At 34.7% G+C, this 16,727-nt stretch overlaps 1 protein-coding gene across 2 annotated transcripts in view; it reads left to right on the top strand.

The window, feature by feature from the left end:
- Positions 1 to 16,727, top strand: part of SLC35A1 (solute carrier family 35 member A1) — a 48,967-nt gene that overhangs the window by 7,402 nt on the left and 24,838 nt on the right. For both annotated transcript variants that reach the window (XM_072642790.1, XM_072642789.1), the window contains exon 2: positions 1,669 to 1,846. In XM_072642790.1, coding sequence (XP_072498891.1) covers positions 1,669 to 1,846 — 178 coding nt within the window. The remainder of the gene's footprint in view (positions 1 to 1,668; positions 1,847 to 16,727) is intronic.

Consider the following 16,727-nt stretch of genomic DNA (forward strand, 5'->3'; position numbering starts at 1 on the left):
ACTTTTATGACCATCGACAAGTCACTTAATGTCCCTGAGTTTCATTTTCCTCATCTGTAGAATGAGATTGATACTAAGGTTGCATGACTGTAGTGAAATAATTTCCTTAGTGCTCTTTGCAAACTTTAAAATGCTATATAAATGCCAGTTATTATGAAAACCATTATGAAAGGGCAATTGAGAGTCGCATAATGGGTTTTGCAACATATTACATATGCATAGGAAAAGTGGTATCAGGGAGATGCATGACTGAAAAAGGCAGTGGCCTGGCTACATAACAAGAACATGAGATACCTGATGGACTATTCCCATTACTCCCCAGATAATTTCAAGAGCTCTATAGGAAAGTCTTCAGCATTATGGGTACCCCTTCTGTAAAACACTTGTGGGAGGTCTTGGACAAGAATTGCTCAGGATGTGAAAGCAGAGATGATAGGCTCTGTTGGAGGGAGTATCTACATTAATTAAATCATTGATGCATTTAAGTATTATTATTAGAGACTTCTTTCTCTAAACTTTTATTGATCCATTATTAAATATTTATTGGATAGAGTTCAGCTACAAATCTGCCCAACTGTATTCTGTTATACAGTCTACAATCCTCATTATCTTGTTCATATAGCTATCACGAGTAACTGTTGTGCTGCATTTCTAGCATAACCCTTTTGAAAAAAATATGAGATTTGTTAGAAGAAAGGTAGAACAGCTAGCATGAATTTTTATTGAATCTATACTAGTTCTTATGATTCATTCTAGAATTGTGTTAGGCATTGAATTTATCAATCTGTAATGTCCTGAGTCAGTCTCTCTGTCTCTCTCTCCCTCTCTCTTCTCTTCTCCTCCCTCTCCCCCTCCACAATTGAGACTTTTGCTCATTTAATCTTAGAGCTGTCTTTTATTCATATTATCTCTCAAAGGTCACTGGTTCATTGATCACATCTATAGTTTTCCATTATATCTATCATCTCTTATAACATTTCATTTTTAGCTCCAAGTCATGTTAACTTTTTCTTGTTCTTGCTCAGAACACACCTTAAAGAGTCTTGTCCTTCCTAATGTTGCCATTTTTTTCATAAGCCTCAGTTCATTGGATGTTTTATTCTTCATGACTTTTTTTTTTATAGCTCTGTGCAGTCTTTTTCCTTTTCTTTTTGAACATGTGCCCTTTTCCATCTTTTATGTCCTTTATGTCACATTCCCCTAATATTTTTAGATATCATCTTCTCTTCCTCATCAGTATAATTATTCTTTGAATCATCAGATTTGTTTTTGAGCTCTTTCCAGGCCCCTTGAGCCATCTTTTTTTGTCAGAATCTCTGACCATTTTACCTGCTTTTATGCTGCCCTCTTTTCTTTGGCAAATTTGTGATTGTAAAAGTTCCTGATTCCTGTTTTACATGTAGTTTTAATACTCCAGATCAGCAGTTTTTTAAATGCAAAGTGTAGTATACAGAGTATTAGAAATTCTTTATTTTTGATATTCCCTAGAATATATATTTTATAAATATTTCAAATTGACAGTGTTTTTGAGTATCTTTAGTACAAACAGTGGAAAAATACTTCTTTGAAATAAACTAAGTATTTTAAATGTCATCTTCAATGTAATTCTTAAAAGTTGTTGTTTATAAAGTTCTCCATTAAATTCTGTTTTTGTTGAATGTTTTCCAGAAAATGTCAGTTTGCTATTCAAGTTGTACTGCTTGACAGTGATGACCCTGGTGGCTGCAGCTTACATCATAGCTTTAAGATACACAAGGACAACAGACAAAGAACTCTACTTTTCAACTACAGCTGTGTGCATCTCAGAAGTTATAAAGTTATTGTTAAGTATTGGAATTTTAGCTAAGTGAGTATAAACACTTTGCAATATATTAGAGTTACGTTTTCCTTCATATTTAGATATTCTGTTTCTAATATATGCATAACTGTACTTACTAATTTATATTTTTGAAAGATATCATTTCTGGACCTGATCTAATAAAGCTATTGAAGGGCAAATAAGGTATTTAATTTAATGATACTTAACCTGATTCTCTGTTTTGTGGGGATTAGAAAGAAAAATGTTTCACCTTTCACAGGAGTGTACTCTTTCTGTGCCATAGCACTGTGGTGTTGTTCTTACTTAAATTTATCTTTCTATAGGTAAGGGTAGGGAACCCTTAGTGGAGTTAGTGGAGACAGCAGTAGAAGCAAGAGAAGGTTTCTTGAAGATAGGAAAAACTCATGCATGTCTGAAGGCATGCAAAGAACCAAATACAGAAATATTAACAGAAGAGAGGGAAAATAATTGAGTGAACCAAGTCCAGGAGGGGAGTGGTGGTGGGATGGAATTGAGAGTACAGGTAGAAAGAGGAATGGGTCTTGAATACTAGTGGAGAGTTTTTTTTCTCCTAAGATTGTAGAGAGGGTTGGGAAAATGAGTATAGGGGCAGAGGAAGAGAGGGATGGGTCCTCTAGGGAACTCAGGATGAATGAGCTAGATCATCAGTTAAGTAGGAAATAAGTTCATCTCCTGACATTGATGGTTTGGTTTTGATAAGAGCTTGAAGAGAGTGGAAAAGGTTTGGGACAGCTTCTCTGAGGATTATATCCTGTAGATCATACTTATCTTTTATGTACGTGTTCTTGCCATTTATTTCAGTAACAAAATCAGTGTTCTCTGAAATGATGAATTAAGAGTAAAAAAGAATATTAATCAAAAGAACCTTAGAGTGAACAGAGCAATTTTTTCTCCTAAAGTAAATTTTATTTCCTAATACCTTGAGGTTTTTTACTAGTTCATACAAAAAATCAGGCAGCTCTCTAGATTTGTGTACAGGTTTAATTCTTAATTCCTTTTATTTTATTTTTTTGATATCCAAACATTTAATGAGAAATCTCGAGAGAGTAGCTGGCAGATTAAATGTCAAATAGCACTCTATTTCAAGTTGAAATGTATATCTTAATGGGAAAATTTTTATTCCTGTTGCTTCAATTTTGCTTGCTTTCTGATTTAATAGGAAATTTTGATGTCATTTATGTAGCTCTTTATTAATATATGGCTTATATGGAATGAGTTAAATTTTAGGGTTTTTTTCCTCCAGAAAGAACCAAACAACTAACTGTGTTGTTTATCCAACCAAACAATCCAAGTGGTTTGCTTCACATTATTAAACAACCCAAGTGATGTTTCTTCAAAATGTAAGTGAAGATTTGGACAACAGTTACATATTATTTTAGAAATACTTTTAAGAAGTATTTCCAGATGTTTCAGAATTGCCAGTCTTCATAGTGGCTCTCAGTGTTAAATTCTTTTGTGAGATTAAAGCTCATAAAGAATAGGATGTTTGTTAGAAACAATGACAAGTAAATTGTAGTATCATTTTACAAAGTAGAACTATGATTTAGTAAAGAATATCCAGAAGAGCTAATATATTTTCAGATGAGCCAAGTTTATAATTCAAGGAAAAGCTTAGTTATTTAAAGTGAAGGAGAAAGCCTTAAACCCCTTATACCTGATCTGAATAATCCAACATTCAGTCTGTCACTCAACATGCAGTGAAGTTTTTTTTTAAGTGCCTACTATTTGTAAGGTCAGGTAGGTGGCACAGTGGATAAAGTGCTAAGCCTAGGAAGACTCTTCTTCCTGTGTTTACATGCAGTCTCAGATACTTACTAGCTATGTCATCATGGGCAGGTCACTTAACCCTGTTTGCCTCAGTTTCCTCATCTGTCAGGTGAGCTGGAGAAGGAAATGGCAAACCACTCCAGCATCTTAGCCAAGAAAACTTCAAATGGGGTCACAGAGAGTTGGACATAACTGAAAAATGACTAACCAACAACTATTTGTAAGACAGTTTTGTAGCTTAATGAGTTTAAAGCGTAATGATGAATGGCAAATGGAAATAAGACTTAAGTACACAGAAAGTATAATTGTGTACTAGGCAAAATTTGAAGGGGAAGAAGAAAAAGGAGACAAAATAATATGGGAAAAGTTGGGGAGGGAAGACACTCCTTTCAGCTGGGTTTGTCCAGAGAAACTTCATGGAGGAGGTAGAATTTATCTGATCCTTGAAGGAAAATACTGGTTTCATAAAGCAGAAATAAAGGGGTTGTGCACCCTGGGCAGTGAGGGACAACTTGTGGGAATATATGTACTTGGGAAGAGGGCAAGATGAAATTAGGGAACAGCTAGAGGTCTGGTTTGCTTGGAATATAGAGTGCATGAAGGGAAATAGTGTTGAAATAAAATGGAACAGATAGATTGAAGTCAGACTGTGGAGGACCTTAAATACCAAGTTGACAAGTTTGTAGTTTGTCTCCAAGGCAAGAGGGATGTAGCTTTTTTGTTCAGAGGATAAAATGATTAGACCTCTATGTTATTATTTTGGCCTCTCTGTGAAGGGTGGATTGGAGGTGGAGGACTATTTGGAGGCTGTTACAGATTAGAAGTCATGATGAGTACCTGAACTGGGTAGGTGGTAGCGTGATGATACTGGTGGAACAGAGGTTCATAATCATTTTGGGGAGTCATAGACCTCTTTGTAAAGCCTGTAAGATCTCTTCTCAGAATAATGTTTTGCTGCCTGTATTCACAATTGAAGGAAATGCTAAATGCCCATTTTATTAGTGAAAATAAAGCTGAAATTTTTTTTCTCCATTCCAATTTAGGGACTCCAGGTTAAGAAGACTTACTCTAGAGATAGAATCGGTAGATTTTGTCAACTTATTAAATGTTGTGGGACAGGAAAGAGTCAAATATAAGCTGCCTCTTAAATTTCAAGCCTGAATGACTAAGGTCTTCTGGTGTTTTAGTTCCATACTCTTTTTTTCCCCAAATGAGTCAGGGTTATTTTTGGAGTTTGCAGATAGCAGTTGAAAAGGGGAATTGATTATATTCCCCTGTTCATATTATGCCTACATTTAGTGACAATTATCATCTAAGTAAATTATTTTGTGATTAACTGCCATGCACAGGAAAGAAAGGCCATACAGATAGAATTTATGAATCATAATGAAGTTTACTGAAAGATGATCTTTGTAATCAGCAGTCTAGGAGGCCTGGAGACAAGATGATATTTTTCCAGTCTGTGTTTTCAGTTGAATCTTTACCAGTTCTCTGAGCAGCATATCAGCTAGTGAGGGTAGAGAAAGAAAGCACTAGGACCTTGTTAGCACCTCTTGGAATCAACACCCTTAGGTGTTAGCCACAGTAATGATTAGTTGAGATGGAAGGGAAGGTAGCAGCTGACTCTTAGGTGCTTTTTCATGCATAGTAAGAGAGTTGATCCAGATGATCCTGAGGTTCCCCAGCCTAGCTGACGAAATCACGGAAGGTAAGGGGACAGGTAACAAAAGACTACAAAGGATTTAGATCTTAAGGTGTAAAGAGTTAAAAAATTGTTTCTATCAGTTAAACTTGATGGAATCTGGACAGCTTGCCATTGGCTCCAAAGGATCAGCTTTCCTTTAAAAATAAGGAGATAAACTCTTCAGCTATCAGTCAAGGAAGCTCCAAGGAGTGTCACCTTTGGCAGTAGAGAAAGGAGTTAGCTATGGAATAAAAACAAAGTTAACTCTGGAAATAGGGAGTTGACCTGCAAAGAGGAGCAGGTCAGGGAGCCAAGCTGAATGATCTTCTAGTAGAGAAGCTATTGAGGGAGAAGGGGAGGGGGTTTAGCCAGAGGACATGCAGATGGAGTTACCTTAGCTTTGTGTTTTCCACTTCTCTTTCCCTGCACTTCTGTCCCTTAGCTCAGCACTCCATTGCCTCCCAAACCTCCCCCCCACCCCACAAAAAAAACCCTTCCAAGTGAAAGCAGAATGGATACATGGAGAGACCATCACTGCTGATGCCAGATCAGGGGCTTGACTTGAGACTTCCAGTGCCAAGAGAGGAGACTCCTTTACTCTGCTCCACCTGCTGTGTTTCAGGTCCCTGCGTATCTGTCTTTCTTTTGTCTTCCTTGGGGGTACTGCATGTCTGTCCTTGGCCCCTGAATGTTGCTCATCCTCTCCTGTCTGTGTTCATGTCTGCCCCTCATATGTTCTTCCTAACTGTTCCAGTCAGGAGCCTATGTGGTTGGCCCCTGCCCCTGTGTGTTCCTCCCCTTGTTCTTGCTTCTCTGTCCCTGACCTCTACATATCCTCGAGCCATGTGCCAGCCCCCTGTCTCCACAGGTTTGTGGTCACTTTTCTGTTTCCCTCCCTCCTTTTCCCACGTCCATGGGCAAATTTGCATTATGTAAAAATTGCTTTACATAGAGGTCTGTAGAATGGTCCATTTATATAAAGCAAAAACTGTATTCTTTGTATGTGCTCAGTCTTCTCACTGACAGTATGTTTATTGGTGGGACAGTGTGTTCTGTGGGGACCATGGTTTGTAGCTCCTGTTCTTACTGCATCATTTTATTAAACTTTTTTACTTTTAGCTATCATGTCTACTGGCTGACTCTTAAGGGGAAATGCAGTGGTGGAGGCATATTACATACAGTTTTAAGAATGTGAACTTATAGAGGATCTTGAACTTGAGGTAGTTGCCCTGCCTGGGGACTTAGCCAGTGAGTGAGAGTTGGAAGTAGCCCATAAGAGGTGCTTCATATGAAAAGGTCCCATCTCTGACACACATCGTGGATATGTTTGATATTTTTATTTCTCAGGGTAGTGATTGACTAAATGAGATGGTGGGAGTGGGATCAGAAGGCTTGTCCTTATGTCTGCTTAGAATGAAAAAAATCTATTACTATGGAAAATAGGGTGGTATAAAAAAATCCTCTAGACTGCTTTACTTGGATTGAACTCAGAATTATCATAATTTTGGAATCAGTGATCTTCCCAAAAGTTTAGGGATGTATGGCAAAAATAGTGAAATTCCAAAAAATTTTAGGGTTAAGTGTAATAGTATCTTAAGGAGATGGGTTTTGGGAGTGGTGGGGGTAGTGGTTCTAATATACTTTTCCTTTGCTAAAGGAAATGGCCTGGAGGTTTACTTAACTTGAAGACACAGTAATGGAGTTTATAAGGAAGAGTTTATAATTTCTACATATTAATGCTGACCTAAATAGGAGTGAAGGAACTTCACAATGATTTTGGTCTTAAGCAGAAAAGACTTTAAATTTCCAGTATAGCAAGATAGGAATGCATACTTTCTCTCATAAGCAATATCAATTCATTTATGCTTACAGTAAGGCTGGTACTTGCAGTTAACAAAAAGTACTAAAACAGCAAACAAAGCCTTCATATACATTATGAGCCAGAGTCTAGAACTACAGTTAACCAGATATGATGGAATGTATTGTAGCAATTGAATCTTGTTGGCCCTACCATGCCATGTGGTAAGGTCCAAGAGGGAATTAAAGATAAGCCTGCAGCTCCTGGGAGAGATTTGGGATGAATGTATAGATTTGTGAGACATCCTTGTAATTATCAAAGCTGTAGGAGTAGATGAAACAAGCAGAGAGAACAGAGAAGGGAGGACATCTGAGGGTAGGAACGATTTGTTGTGCTTCTCTGGAATCTCCCACTGAGCCACGCACAAACTTTTGTATACAGAAACTCATAAATATTCATTAAATGAAGGAGATTATATTATAGTTTTGCTTACTCCTTTGTAGTAGGATTGGGTGGGGGAATCAACGAACTGCTGCTTTACTCTGTAATAAAATACTTAAATAAATTGATTTGATCTGAAGCTCTCATCTGTTGATTTCTTGTGTTGACATCAGGTATCTTGGGAAAAATCCTCTAAAATTTGGCACCACACAGAAGAGACCAATTTAGAATAGTCACAGTAGTAACGGTCTTTATACAGATCACATGACAAAGACTATGGAACTGATCCTTCAATACTAATACTGACATTTGCACATCAGTTTGAAGTTTGTGAACTAAGTGCTTTCACATATTATCTCATTTGAGTCTCATGACCCCTGTGAAGGTAGGTGTTACTGGTACCCTCATTTTAGAGTTAAGGATAAGTGACTTTTATCGTGCTGAAACACATACCTAGTGAGTATCAGAGGCAGAACTTCTAGCTGCCAAATCAAGCACTCTGTTACTTCTCTACTTGATACCTCTCAAGATTTCTACAGTCAGATCAATATTCAAAGCAAAGCTGTTCAAACCAACTTGGAGAGATGGACCCCCTTCTAATCTGCAAATAGGTTTGAAGATTCTTAGAACTAGGAAGAGATCTTAATAGAACATCTCATTTATCCCGCTAATTTTATGTAAGAGGAAACTGTCCTGAAATAGGTCTGGTGATTTACTCAAGGTCATGTGGCTAGAAGGGGCAGAACTGGGACCAGAATTGCTGTCTTCAGACTCTGTTCACTGATTTTTCCCAGTGTGCTTTTATCTCAAAAGTAGCATTAAACAGGTTTTATATATTCCCTGTGTAGATTTCAGCAGAATATTTATAGATATTTGCCAGCTTCATAGGTAACATCATAACATATGAAGTGTCCACTATACACATGCACACACAGTAGGTGTATGAAGGTACATGTATATAGGTGTGTACGTACCCTGCGTAGTAGACAGTAATATTTAACGTGTGTACGCATATTTCCTTTGTCTTTGTTATCTACATTATTAATACATTATACTAAAATGAATTTTAAAAAGCATTCTCTTCTTATGACTTGATAGGCTTTTTTCAAAGTATAAATTGTTATACACTGATAGTTATTACAGGTCAGGGACTATGCTTTCTTTGTGTAACATGGTACTGTTGAAACCTTATGGATAGTTAGTAATAATGAATAACGGTTATTAGCAAAACATTAAAAATATATTTTAAATATTTTGTTCAAGATTTCAAGTATTAAAAAACTTATTTAATTTGATCATATCCCATAGTAGTATGTTTGCTTTTGTTCAGTTTTTTCAAATTTCAGAAAGTTAGAGCTAACAAAAATTAGAGCTTTCACAAAACACTAGTCTGTCCTTTTTAAAATTATATTCAAGAATAAAAGCAAAAACATTTTTTCTGAATATACAACAGCCTTAAGAATATTTTTTAAAAGAATATAAAATTAAATTTTTTGACAGTTCTTTCTCCTGTTCTGATACTTATTCAGCTCTATCTTAACTGAGTATACATATAATCAGATGATTGCCACAATAGTAGCTTGTAAAAATAAATTTATCTATTAAATAAATTAATTGCCATATTAAATAAATTTATTGCCATATTACTGATGACATTAGGAAAAGAGAGGGAAACACTGTATAATTAAAACCCATCAACAACCTAAAATATTTTAACTTTTAGTGACAAATATCTTCAACAAATTCTTTATGCCAAAAACTGGGAAAAATTGTTTTGCCTCTTTTCCTTCCTAAATCTCATATATTAGTAAGTAAAATGTCTCAAACTGAAAAGTAGCAGGAGAGAAGGCATAAAGCCTGAATACATTTATTTTAGAATTATAGATATTTGAGAGATTACTCCACTAATTCACAAGGAGCACAGGACTCTGAAGTTATCAGAATCATTTTTTTCTTTTAAGTAGATAAATGATACTAAGATGCAATGTATATTTTATTGCTTATGCCTAAACACACCCAAAGCACATGGCTTTTAAGGTGATTCATTTCCTGCTACGTGTGAGTTTATATAACTTTTGTAGATACTGAGAACAGCAAACAATATGGAGGTTGTATTTGTTCTAAAACTACATGACCTGGATATTCACTTCCTCTTCTGCATACAAATATCATCAGTAATGACACACAGAAATTTAAATAGTCTGTTTTGATAGCTGTAGCACAATTAGAAAAACAAATAGCTAGCAACTGATCTTCAATTACCTTGATTAGTTTTAAGAATAATCTGAAAAACAACATTGTAACATAATTTCAGCTAAATTGTAGTTTAAAATAGCTAGCTTATTTTAAGAATGCTATCTTCGTACATTTTAATTCTTATGCCATATTCATTTCCCAGTAATTCTCCCCCTCCCAATAATACCCTAATTTTTTTTCTGATCTTAGATTTGTTGATTTCATTGGTTTGAGGAACCCTTGGTGTGAACACTTCTTCCACTGATGCAGGTTGGCAATGGTTCTGTTAACTTGTAGTTTTAGAGAGTTGCTCGGAGCACCAAGAAGTTATGTGTCTTGCCCATGATTCTATATTTAGAATATGTCAGAAGCAGGAATCGACCGTTTTACTATGCCATCTTTCCTTATAATTGGGGGGGAAGGGACAGTTAAGCAGAACGGTTTAACACAGCAACCATGACTGACCATATAATCTGCATCCATAGTTCTCTACCTCTCTAGTAAGCAGAAGGTAATGTGTTCGAGCATTAGTAATCTGGAAATAATAAAGCACATTGAATTGGATCTTAATTTTTTTGCCTTTTAGTATTATTTTCATTTATAGAAACAACTAACTTAAAGGGTAAGTATTAATAATCCTTATTTGCACAAATAAAAGGCTTCTGTAGATGTAAACTTCTAATTTCCAAAAGAAAAAAAACAACACTTGGTTAATTCTTGTTTAAAATTAAAATGAGACATGTCTCAGTATTATATTCCTAGTACTATTGTTTACTAGATTGGAAACCCCTTGAGGACAAGAATTGTGTTTTGTGTTTGATCCTTGCTTCTCAGTCCTTGAATGACTTGTGCACAGTAGGTGATGAATAATTATTTTAAAAACTTTTTTTGAATTTTGTTGAATTCAGATTTTGAGATTTGTTGAATTTAAAAGTGCTTCAATATTTTGATGGCTTTGTGATCTCATTGATAGGGGTATTTCCTCCAACAATGCAGATATCAGCTCATCTGTGCTGAACCATTCTATGTGACTGTTGTCTATGTTCTCATCTCAAGGGAGTTCACACTGTGTGGTGGGTGGGAGATAGCAGTTCTCAAACATTTTCGATTTGACAAAATTGTGTTGCTTCTTCAGAAATATTTTAAAGTAAATTGGCATTTTTTAAAAACTTTAAATGCATGACAGTAAAGATTATGACTACTAATACATTTTGGTGTCACTACCTTCATTTGTTCTAAGGTGCTAGCAGTTTTACCCATCATTTCTCTTTTACCTTCAGTGCAAATGTCAGCCAGATTGTTCCCTGATAAACTCTTAGATTCAAAAAAGCTATTCATTTTATAATATTTCAGCACTACTTGTGTTTGTTGCCAAGCATTCACATAAAAGAAAATCTTCAGTGATTAGTTGGTGCTAATAATGGATAAATATAAACAAAACAGCAAGTCTAACATGTCTGCAGATTGATTCTTTTATAAAGTAAAAATACAATCCTGCAGATATTAACTCAAGTCTTCATCTTTGCATTAAAATTTTAATTTTCAGATCACATCCTGTGATCATATGACATATTACCCTCAAACAATGAAAGGAGTGATGTCTCCAGTGGGAATCTAGCTATTAAATATTAGTACAGCCTAATTTCTTTCCGATTTTTGAATAAATATGTAGAATTGCAATTTTTTTATCCTAGTGGACTGTCTTACACATCCCATTTTGGATACTACTGGAATTGTTATTCTTTATCCACTAGGCTTTGCTGAATTCTTATGAGTGAGTTTGGATATCATTTAGGAGGTTCTGCAATATTCTGCAATTTTGATGCAGTCAGCGTCATCTCCTCTGCAAACAAGAATGTATATAAGGAATTCTCTTCATTGGGTCTTTTCTATTACAGTGGCAATCACCTTTGGTGCATATGTATATGTCTTGATATTAATAATTAGAGACTATCACATAAAGTTACATAGCTATTAATATCTTTCAAAGGACCTTGTATGGTTTTGGCATATTCATGGGAGACACCTTGTTGATGATGTTTTGGTGTTGTTTTCCTCTATTGAGTAAAATACTTTTTTATATTCAGTAAGCACAATGGGATCTTGTATTTGTTTCACTTTTCATTCAGGTGTGTGACTGTAAAAGTAATCCTCCGTAGAATATCATTTAGAAAAACCTATCAGTACCTTTCTACACCGTCCTCAAAGATGCCACTGATAAGTGTGTAGATCATTCTCATAAAAATTTTATATAGAGTGGAATGTTATTAGTATATATATTAATAATAATTTATATAATACTAATAATTAATAATATATTAATACATATATATATATTCTCTCGCTGGCCTTTTTTCAAAATAAGGTCTGAGATTTTTTCCAAACATTTGCTGTCGCTTTGTGCCTCAAAACAGTGTTATATTTGGTAGAAATTTCCTCTCTATATACTTGATATCATCTGTTGCTCTTCCCATTTTTGTTTTCTTCCCTGATATTTCTACTTAATCACATAGCACATCTGGAACTGTGATATCAGAGGCCAGATGTAGCGTGTTCACTGCCAATGATAGAGAAGTTTGTTATGGAAGTCTTTTCCATTTTTGTTGTTGTTGTTGTTGTTCTTCCAGTTTCATTATTAATACCCATGGAAAGATTTTGTTTAGTTGGATATGTCACCAAGCTTTTTGTAAACTTCCTTTCCTTTCGCTGCACCTTATTATTTCATGAGAAAATACCATGTATAATTCCCCTCTATCCACAGTAAGAGTTTACAAATGAGTTTGTGTTTTAAACTGAGGTTGCCATTGGCTGCTGTATTTGACTAGCAAAGAGATCAGGTATTTTCTGACTGAGAGAGTTTTAAGTTTTTTCTGTTCTCCTTTTTTTGATGATTTATGCCAGTTAAACTTTCTTTAGAAATAGTGATCAAATGTCTTTGTTCATTCTGTTATCAGTTTCTGGTTTTTAGCTTCAAAAGCTTGTTTAGATCAGGTTGGAATTGCCTCAGTTGTCCCCTATAATTTCCATATTTTTATTCTTCTAGTTTGTTATTTATTTTGTTTTCTATCCTAATAAGTAAGAGGTTTTTCTTTACCTAGATAGGATTTGGGAATTTCCTAGATAACTAGTTGATACCTGCCTGTTTATAATATGGCTGATTTAATTTTTCTTAGTTATTTTGGATATTTTTGAACTTTTCCATATTAAGTGCTTCTCAAAGAAAGTGCTTATAATCTGTATGGGTGTGAGGCTTCTGTGTAGTCTAAAAGCTTTTGCCCTTTCTTGTTTGTTATGTCTGAACCATATATTCTAAAATTTTTTGCTGTCTTCCCTCATACCCACTTTTGCATTGAAACCACTTAGTATTAAAGTATATTTTTGCAAATGTTTATCATGAACGGTGCAATACAAGATATTCAAGTATCCCTTGATAAGATTTTTATTGTTGCTTTTAGACACAATGATAAATCCAACTTGACCAATTTCTTTTTATGTCTCCTAAAGAAGAAACTGTTCTTCATTCTTCCATATAACTACAACTCCCTTTTGTCTTCTAATTTCTTTTATAGCACAACTGTGTAAAGATATATTTCTTTCAGTAGGTATGTCCATTTATTTTTCATTGGACAAAGGTCTTACATTTGGAATACCAACAGCTAAGTTAATGTTGATAGTCACTCTTAAAACTGATTAACACCTTCTGAACCATCACTGTAGAAGCAGAAGCAATCAGCACTGCAGTGCTTAGGGCCATTTTGCATATTTCTTTGTTTTATGGATAGCCATAAGTTAGTAAAAACATTTAAAAGGAAGCACTGGACATTTTTGTATAAGTTTGTAATCTAGATTCTTTGACATTTTAGGAGAATCTCCTTTCTTGGATTGGTAGCTGAAAAATTATTCTTTACTTATGCCTAAGATCTGCTTTCCTGCTTTCCATTTATTGCATTGCTGTATAGAAATACTTTGACCATTGTCTAATCTAACTTAATACATAATGTTTTCCTGTGTTTGACTTGTTTTAGGCTTAGGAAGAAGAGATCTGTTGTTAGGTATATATTTGCAAAACTTAAAAATTGGTTTTGTAAGATGCTCAAAGCTGTCTCTTTCTTGAATTTTACTGTCTTCAAACTAATGGGAGTCTTACCTCATTTAGACACTTGCTCCTCCTGGAGATAACTGTTTACATGGCCTTATCTTATTAAAGGGCCTGCCTTAATTCCATAATCTCATCCCAAACCTCCCTACTCAGTTTCCTAGGATGTTGCACCCTAATTGGAGCGCTGATTGTGCCACTGAAGCCCTTTTCCTTTGCCTCCTCTTGATTTCACTAATGTCCCCTCACTTATTACCCCTGACTAGCTCCTTTATGTAACTATTTAAATGTCATCATATTTGTTGACACTTTGGGATCTGAAAAGAGAGTGAATTCTGTAACGTAACTGCATGACTCTGAAAAACTTGAACAATGTTCTCTTGTTTGTGCCATGATAGATTCTTTGACTTGTACTTGATAAGTAGAGTCAAGTCAATTACTGATGCCAGTATCAAATCTAAATTTAATGAAATCGGTGAACCATACTGAGGCATTCATTGAGTTCTAAGCTGAAAAAGAGTAAAAATCTCTGCTTGCCTCCACTTTTTTCTCTACATATACACACAAACAAATGTGTGCCTCTCCTTCCTTTTTAAAGAGAAGATTAAAACAAATTTTGGTACAGACTGAAGAGGAGGCATCAAAGAAGGCAACCTTATTATTAACATAATCAGTACTGTATGGGCAGCTCGGTGGCACAGTGGGTAGAGTGCCAGGCCTGCAGCCAGGAAGACTCGTCTTCAGGAGTTCAAATCTGACCTCAGATACTTATTAGCAGTATGATCCTGGGCAAGTCATTTAACACTATTTGCCTCATTTTCCTCATCTATAAAAGAGCTAGAGAAGAAAATGGCAAACCTCTAAAGTATCATTGCCAAGAAAACCCCAAAGGGATTATGAAGAGTTGGGCACAACTGAACTACAACAATAAATAAGGAAATATTTTCCATGCTTGCTTAAATAAATATGTAATACTCTGAAATTGCACTTCATTAAATTCTATCATTAAAGGGAATCAAGGAAATTAATTTAATAAAAACTACAGAGAAATTAGAAACATTAACAAGAAATAAAGGAAACATTTTTCATCTGGAACATTTTTGCCAGGGTCAAGGACCATATTCTTCATGAACTTTTCCTTGAAAATTCTATCCCTCATTGAACTTTCTTTCTCTGTTATAGTGCTTATGGCTTATATCAAACATTCATGCACTTAATTATTTTCAATCTTGTATTATAAACTAATTTTTCATGGGTATTATGAACTCCTTGAAAGTAGAGACCATGTCTTATTTTTCTAAAGCTGGTACAGCATATAAAACAGCATTGAGTACATAATAAGTACTCAGAAAGCAAATATTTTGCTCCATTGATCTTTCTTTTTCTCTTATTCTCTTACTATGTAGTCTCTTCCTTGTGTACAAATTATTATCCCGAAGCACTTGAAACAGAACAGTCTGTTCCTTTGACGCTACTGTCTGCTGAACTTATTTTCATTTATCTTTTCCCTCATGGCAAAACTTTCTGGAAAGATAAAATCTTGTATGTTATTTAGATCAATTTGATTCCAAATATAGTAGTATAACAAAAAAATTATAATAATGATGCTATATAGTACAATGGATAGAGCACTGGACTTGAAGTCAGGAACACTGGAAGTCAGTTAGACTTCATATACTTTTTAGTAGTATAACCTTGGGCAAGTCAACCACCCCATGCCTAAGTTTCCTCTTCTGGAAAATAGGGATGATAAATAACATCTCTTGCCCAGAATTGTTATGAGGATAAAATGAGATATTTTAAAGCACTTTGTAAACCTTACAACTCTATATAAATTCTAGTAATTGTATTAGTGGTAGTATTGATTATGATGTTTCTTCAATTTTCTTTTGCCTTGTGTTTTTGTAGGGCATTATTTTGGGGGATTGTTCAGAATATTGGTTTAAAAATTTGAGATTATTGATTTTAAATCTGTTATTTGCTTGTAAATTGTTATTTTGTTTTTAGTTTTCTTGAATTAGGGAACTACATTCAATAGTTTGGTAATGTCGACATCACATCAAGGTTACTAGAAGTAAGCCAGATTGGAGATGAGTGTTGTCATATTTTCATTTCTTCTATCCTTTGTACTTGAAACAGCATCATGGATGTTTCTTTCATCAGAAAAATCTTAGTTTTTATAAATACTTTTGCTTTCTTATCAAAAACGTACATATTAAAACAAAAATAAAAGCTGACTGGATACCATATATTTTATATGTACTCTGTCTGGGGGAAAACTGGTTGTTTTTGCATCTTACATTATTCTTATATTCAATGATCCTAGGCCAACTTTTTGGTTATGTGATTGATTGTGACCAATCACTGAAGGATTTCCATGTTGGCTAAATGTATTGTGTTCAGCCAACACAGCAAAGTGGATGGTTTGCCATGTATTTGTCAACCATTATAACTTTTTTTTCATGCTTTATGCTCTAAGGTTTTTCTGAAAAATAGTTGAAATTATATAAGCTACAAATGTATATACATGAATTAAGAGAAATTTCTATTTCATTTGGATAATTTATCATTTAAATTTTGTTTATCCTACAATAACTTTGGAAGAAGGTGGAAGTTATAACCAAGTTTGACATGATGATAAAAAGATGTCAGGGCATATTTAAGTTTTGACTTCTGACTTGGGCTGCTGTCTTCAAGCAAAATGGCGATCAACTAAAGTTTTCAGAATTGGCATATGTTTTTAAAATTTTTAACAGATTTCAGTAAAATTTGGCATCTTGGGTAGAATTTATAGAATTATGTAGTTTTGCCTTGTAAACATCCACAATTCTCAGAAAAATAGCTATTGAAATGGGATACAGTAATG

Source organism: Notamacropus eugenii, chromosome 2 (assembly GCF_028372415.1).
Source record: "Notamacropus eugenii isolate mMacEug1 chromosome 2, mMacEug1.pri_v2, whole genome shotgun sequence".
Lineage (NCBI taxonomy): Eukaryota > Metazoa > Chordata > Mammalia > Diprotodontia > Macropodidae > Notamacropus > Notamacropus eugenii.